At 42.3% G+C, this 7,014-nt stretch overlaps 1 protein-coding gene across 1 annotated transcript; it reads right to left on the reverse strand.

Annotated features, from left to right (window-relative positions):
* Window positions 1–4,463: 4,463 nt before the first annotated feature.
* Window positions 4,464–6,793, reverse strand: TAF7 (TATA-box binding protein associated factor 7). The gene is made up of 2 exons (XM_010990697.3): window positions 6,480–6,793; window positions 4,464–6,094 (listed from the first exon to the last, which is right to left on the reverse strand). The coding sequence occupies exon 2, from the start codon at window positions 6,034–6,036 to the stop codon at window positions 4,987–4,989; it is 1,050 nt and encodes a 349-aa protein (XP_010988999.1). The 5' UTR covers window positions 6,037–6,094; window positions 6,480–6,793; the 3' UTR covers window positions 4,464–4,986.
* Between the last annotated feature and the right edge of the window lie 221 nt (window positions 6,794–7,014).

Raw genomic sequence — 7,014 nt, forward strand, 5'->3', positions numbered from 1 at the left:
CGCGCGCCTTTCCACGCGCCCCGCGGCCCCCGCCCCGCCCCGCCCGCCGCCTGCCGGGCGCCGCCCGCCATCCCCGCGCCCCCGGCCGGGGCGCAGACTAGGTAAACATTTTTAATGGACTACAATCCAGCGATTGAAAGCTGTTCGATAAATTCTTGCGATTTCGGCGGGAACCGCTAGGCGCCGCTACTCACCGGCTTTCCTATTCGGCCTGCCCCTCCACCGCCCGCATTTCCTACTCGGTAAATCAAACTGGGCGGGGGCTGGGGGGAGGGGTGCTCCCGTTTGACCGTGACTGGGGTCAAAGGGTCAACCTCAGAAACAGGTTTTAAATAGGGAAAACAAACAAACTACTGGGGGGAGAGGGGAGCGGTTTACATGAGAATACGTGGCTCCTTTGAATCAGAAAACCCTTAATCCTTTCCCGAGAGGAATGGCGGCTCAGCAAAGGTGCCGGCCCGCCGCGCCCCTCTGGGTCTCGCCCTTTGCTCGCCTAGCGACGCTGGCTGAGGCCCGAGGCCGGCAGATCCGCTACTCGGTGCCTACGGAGCTAGAGAAAGGCTGTTTCGTGGCAACGCGCCTAGGATCTGAGCCTAGATCCTGCGAGCTGGTGGGACGCAGAGTCCCCATCATTTCCAGAGGTAGGACAAGGCCTTGTACCATCGGGTTGGAAAACGTATCTATATAGAGCTAAGAAACTTGATAGAAGAGAGCTGTGTGGCTCCAGAGCTGTTCGCGCCGCTTCATGGTTCTTGTTGAGGAGCCATACAGCTTTATGCAGCAGCAATTCTGGAAAGCAATGACCATAGGCCTAGTAGGCAAGATGTGGTTTGGGGCATCATTGTGGGTACCGCTGTAGCCTACCTCCACCTTTTTCTCCCAGATCCTTATAATTCCAGCTTTGGAACGAATTTTCTTAAGGTTTACATTCTAAGCTCTAGGCGGTATTTTACCTTGGGGGTAAAAACAAAATGGGGAAGTTGTCAGGTGTGCTGAAATGATTCTTCCATTCAGGAAGCTTTCCTTGTCTGATTCTTTGGCTCCCAGTTAACATTTTAAAGTGTGGCACCCAAAAGCAGATTGTGCATGGATAGTTTGTCAATAGGTAGACTTTAGTGTAGTGGTAGACAGTGACCAGGCCTTTGTTTAGAGAATACCCGAATGTCAGTATTTGGATTTCTTTTCTCTGGGCTCACATGGTTTCTTCAGAGAATAATCTTACAGTCTTGACTCTGTTTGTGTGTGTTTGGGGGTGATGTATGCCTTGGGTACTGATTTAATGAGACCAAAATAGGGTAAGAGGGGTGACATCCTGCAGTAAAGAAAACATATTTTCACATAACCCCCTTGTTTAATGTTATACATCCCAGCCTTCATCTGGACCTGCTTTCTCTGAGTTTGAGCCTTTGGTTCAATTTATCCAGAAAATAAACTTTCCATCTGTGGGATGGGTAAGTAAGAGTTACCTGGCTTCCTCGAGTGACATAGGGATCCTGCACATCCAGCTGTGAACACACTTTAATGAATCCTGTTTCCAGCCCCACTTCCGTCTTCCTTGGAAACTTTGCCTACAAAAATTGTCTCACAGTTTCTATATCAAGTGGGTGTGTCTCTCTCTCTCTTTCATATACCCCCTTACAGACATTTAGCATGTAACTTTCTGTGATTTCTCAATTATCATTTCTTCATCTGCTTTGCCCTTCTGAAAACAGGTTGACATTTCTCATTCACTGTTGTCTCATTTCCTATTCTTTGTCCTTGGGGCTTACTATGTTATATTGGCAGGCTTTTTGATAGAGAAAAGAGATATGTGAGAACAATGCACCATTTTAAACTAGAAAAAAAATGTTAAATTCTTCGTATCATATTTGAGGGATTTTTTAAAATGTTTTGGTATCACCCTCAGGAAAGTCAATAAGGGAAAATCATATTTTAATACTTACTATGGAGGTCCTATCAAGTTTTCTAGAGGAGCATTCAGTTTTAACTACTGTCAATTAATTACATATGGTTCATTGTTAATTTTTTAAAAACACACACAAGAGATACTTTTGTATTAAGTTCATATATGTATGTTTTGGAGAAACCAAACTAATAATCAAGGCCAGGTAGGGCATTAATAGGGAAATGGTCTTTACCTTCATTGAATTGTCGGACATAGTTGCACAAATAGTGACAGAAAGAGATTGAGTTCCGTAAAGTGTATTTAAACAGCTGGACTTGGAGAGAACACACTTCAGCAAATACTGTAACACTGCCCAAGACACTGGGCAGTCATAAGCATCTGAAACCATTTTTTCCCGATTCTAACTAACCAAAATTATGCTTCTGTTTTGAATTTAAGCACATGTCCTCCCAAGCATACGTGGAAAATAATGGCAAAGAAACTTTCAACTTTTCAGTGAAGACCACCACCCTTGACTAGATGTGAACACCCACATCACATGTTCCCTAGCAATTAGATTGAGTGGCCAGGTAGGATTACCAGAGAAAGTGAGGTTTGAGCTGAGGCCTGAATAACAAAAAGCTAGCCATGAGAGGATATAGAGACTGTTCAGGAAAAGGGAACTGTAAATGCTAAATAAAGCTCTGTAGTGAGAAAGAACTGGGCATTTGAAGTACAGAAAGGCCAGTATAGCTGATGTTTGGTGGGCAGTCTTCCTAGTCTGTTTTCACACAGAATTCTTACTGGATAATAAGATAAGCAAGAGGTCAAGACACAGTCCTTCAAAGACATGAATTGTCACTATTTGTCCAAATTTCTCATCTCAAATAAACATTTGCTCTCCAAATTCAAAATGTCAGGCTTTATGACATTTCGAACTGAACACAAAGATCCCACTTACCTAATCTATGGATATAATGCAAAATGGAAGCCAGACTGATGTGCTTATTGCAGCATTCTGTGTAATAGCAAATTTAAAATGGAACAATGTAAGTGACCAGCAATAGGGGAGTGGATAAAATCAAGGGAAAAAAAAATCTGTATCACGAAAAATAGCAGGAAGTCTCTATGTGCTGATATGGAAGGATACTCGTAATAAATTTTTGAGTGATAAAAGTTTTAGAATAGTATCTATAACAATATATATTTTTTGCTTTACAAGACTATATATATGTATACAATTAATTGTACACCAAGTAAAGGCCTGGACCAATACATCTCAAAAAGTTACCCTGGAAAGTTGGTGTGAAAGGGACAACTTTACTTTGTATTTTTTGCAAAATTTTTGCATTACTTAAAATTTTTCAGTTACTCTTCTAATTCCTGTATGTTAAAACACTAATTAAAGAAAATTCAGCTGTTCATCAACTCAAAAATACTGAAAACTGCAGCCCAACTGAACATCATACTCATCAGGCAAGGGAGCTGGGAAAAGTCTTTTTTGCTAACTCTGGATTTACCTAAAGAGAAATGAATCCCAATCTTCTTCAGTTAACCTTTTCTCTTTTGAAGTTTATTGTAACAGATATTTACTCTTCATTATGGAGGTTTTAATATTAGTGCAAAGCCAAGCCATAAATAAATCAAAAGCAATAAAGCTACAGTAGTAAACCAACTCAATTTACTTATTCTGCAGATGAATTTGAAGCAAACTCTGCTTCTGTCATTTATAAACTCTGATTTAGAATAATTAATCTGAAATCAACCACATGTAAAACACAGTTATTTATACACTTTTCTACCACTTTGATCACTCTTTAATTCAAGTAATTATTTAACCCCTATTATGTAAAGACTCTAGTATAATAGTTTACTTTTATTCCAGGAATTGTTCTAAGACCTTTATATGTTATCAACTCAATAGCCAACAACTCAAGAGCCCTCAGGTAGGTAATACTATCACCTCCATTTTAGAGATGAGCAAATTGAGGCAGATTAATTTACTTGCCCAAGATCACTCATCTAATAGGTCACTAAACTAGGATGGAAACCCAGGCAATACATCTCTTGACCTTGTGATTTTAATCTCTTTACCATTCTTTAGTAAGTTTAGTGACTAACGAGGTAAAGTGCCTAATCTCAGTGAATTTACAGCCTAGTGAGGACATGAACAACAGGTAATTTACAGTCTAGTAAGATAGGTGCATTACAGAGTTTTTAATCCCAGTACACTATTATAGAGGAAGAGGAGTAATTAAATTCCTTGAAAAATGTAAATAAGCTTAGTGTGTAATGAAAATAGTGAAAGGATGTGGTGAGATCAGGCTGAAACAAAATTTAGGATAGGTTAAGAGGTTCTGTATTTCCTAACCTCCAAATGGAGCAGGTGGATTGGAAACATAATGCAAGATGACATCTCTCAATTTCTTTGCCCCTGCTGTGTTCCTCTTCTTAAAACCTAGCGTAACAGCTTCTTTTCCTACAAAACAGAATCCAACTGGTCAGTCCATTAAACCCCACCAAGAAACCACCTCAGAAGAGGATCTGATACCCACTACCCTTAAAAGAACAAGACTCATTATGAGGTGAAAATTACTTGCTTTTATTTATTGTGTTAAACAACCTTATAAATGATTTGCAATGCTAAATGTAGAAAATTGCTTTGAATAGCTGGGAAAATAGCTACAGCATGGGAAAGCATATGCAAACAAGCTCCCCCGCCCCCAGACTAGGCTCTTACTCATCTCAAATGGCATCACACAGGAACAACAGCAGCTTCTGGTAAATGGACAAACAGTAACAAAGTCCTCTAGTGAAGCTGCGATTAATTACTAAGTTGAACTGTTCACTCCGCTAATTCTACAACTTTCCTACATTTGTCTATACATTCCTACTTTCTACAGGGCAAACACCTAGCAAAGTGGTTCTGAAAGACAAATGAGATAGAAATTCACATTTGTCTACTATACAAATAGAACAGAATGCAATGAAGGAAATGCGAACTACTGCAGAGATATACTATCTAGTCCAGGCAATGAAACAAAAATTTTTCTTTCAAGGCTGACCCCTCTCAGGAATGAAATTAAGTATCAAAGCTCTCCTCACTTCTCTAGGAGTGATTCTAGCTCTTCTTGCAGAGAGCTGAGCTGCTCCTTTTCTCGGTCTTCCTTTTGTTTCAGTTCATCTAGCACAGCCTGAAATCTGTTCTTGAGAGCCAGGTTTTCCACTTTCATGATGAGATCCTCCTGTCGCTTTGCCCTGTCCTGGGTCTCCTGGAGCTTGCCTTTCATGTTATCAATCTGTTTCTGGATTCCCATAACCAGCTGATTGGTTCCCTCGTTTTCTTGGTGCTGTTCATCTGATTCATTTAGCTTGTCCTGTAGCTGTCTTTCCAGATCTTCCTCAGTGTCGATGATGTTTATATCTTCTTCATCTTGATGCTGCGTCTCATCTTCATCTTCGCTGCTGCTGCTGAGGTCATTGAATATCTCCCGAAGCTCATCATGTTCTAATGAGTCATGGCCCTGCCTGTGGCCAGACATTCCTGGAGAAGCGATATCAAGGCCCTGATTTTCTGTTTCTTTTGTTTCATCTTCAGCAATTATTTCCCAACGAGTACTGACAGCTTCAGCATCTGTGCTCAGCAACCGCTTCACTTCTTTTTCCACATCTGGAGATTCAATATACTTCTTCTTTGCTGTCTTCCGGAACCTTCTCTTTCGGACATTTTTTAGAGGCAGAGTAATTCCATGGTTCCATACAAATTTTTTCTCTTTGTCCTTATCCTTTTTCTTGCTTGCTTTGGGATCAGCAGTAGCAACTGGTTCCTCCACAGGAGGATAGAGATCACCATCAACTGTAGAGACAAGCATCTGACAGATATCAGCTGTCTTGTAAAAGGTTTTCTTATCAATGGTTTTCAAACTTTCCATAACACACGGCAGATCCACCAGTTTTGAGGCCAGTGGGACCCGATCCACTCTGACGATTCCATGACGCCCATCAGGGTGTAATTCAATTGTCAGTCTGTCCTTCAGGTTGACATGGCCAGACTGTACTGCTCGCCTCACAGTAGAGGCATACTCTGGAGGAAGGCGTAAGATAAACTGGCTCTCCAGTTCATGAGGAGCATCATCTTTGCTCTTACTCATCTTTATTTCTTGGTGACTCACTTCTCTAATAACCACTTGTTGCACTAAAAAGTTCCACCTATTTCAACAGAAAGACCAGTTCGCTATGAATTGAAATTTTAATTACAAACAGTTCTAAGTACAACAGCAGCTAAGCGTCTATTTTAAATTAAGCCCCAAGTCTTTCTAAGTATGCTGTGGCTGAATAGCAGTCGTTACTGACACGTTGCCTTACTCAATTAAGTCCATTTAAATCTTAGCTGCAATGCCAAGTTCCAACCTCTAGATGCCGCTGCAGGACAACGCAGAGAGCTAGCCAGCAGGAAAGCAAATGGCGGCTGCTACGGAATGATTTTCGGCACACAAAGCTAAGGCCCAGCAGACACTCCCAATCCACAACTCTCCCGGAACAAAGATATTCAAAAAGCGGGGCGTAGTGAGCTCTCTTCGCCTCGGGTACTTACAATCCAGTGACGATTATAAATCCAGTTTCTCCGGACAGGAGCGAGCAGAAGCCACTCCGGAGCAAGGCGGCCCGTGGCCGAGCGTCTCCTTCTTGATTCCTTTGTTCTTTCCGGCTCGCGGCAATCAGGAGCGATTCGCTACTAATTATTAGTGAAACAGCTCAGGACAGGCAACACGAAATCTCGCTGATATCCGCAGCTTCGAGAGCCAGATTCTGCAGCTCCTCAGCTGCGCAGCTCGGCAGCTCAGCAGACCTCCGTCCGGAGCTGCAGACCCAGCGGAGAATAAAACGCTACGCAACCGGAGGCGGCTATGAGTGACAGCACAACTCGGGCGGAAGTGCGCACTGCCCCGGCGCGCGCAGGCGCAACGCACAATTACGCTATCCAGCGTGACTTGTCTCGCGAGAAGTTGGCTTTACGCGATGAAGATGATACTCTCGTGAAGAACGTTGGTTTGGAAATATTTAGAGAAAACAATACCAAGAAAGACATAGATTCTCCGGCCCGCCCCCGCTAAGCCAGAACTTTTAGC

This window comes from Camelus dromedarius, chromosome 3, assembly GCF_036321535.1.
Source record: "Camelus dromedarius isolate mCamDro1 chromosome 3, mCamDro1.pat, whole genome shotgun sequence".
In the NCBI taxonomy this organism is placed as follows: Eukaryota; Metazoa; Chordata; class Mammalia; order Artiodactyla; family Camelidae; genus Camelus; species Camelus dromedarius.

What these genes read in the sequence shown, in the direction of transcription:
- TAF7 (XM_010990697.3), bottom strand. Translation starts at nt 6,036, where the DNA reads ATGAGTAAGAGCAAAGATGATGCTCCTCATGAACTGGAGAGCCAGTTT.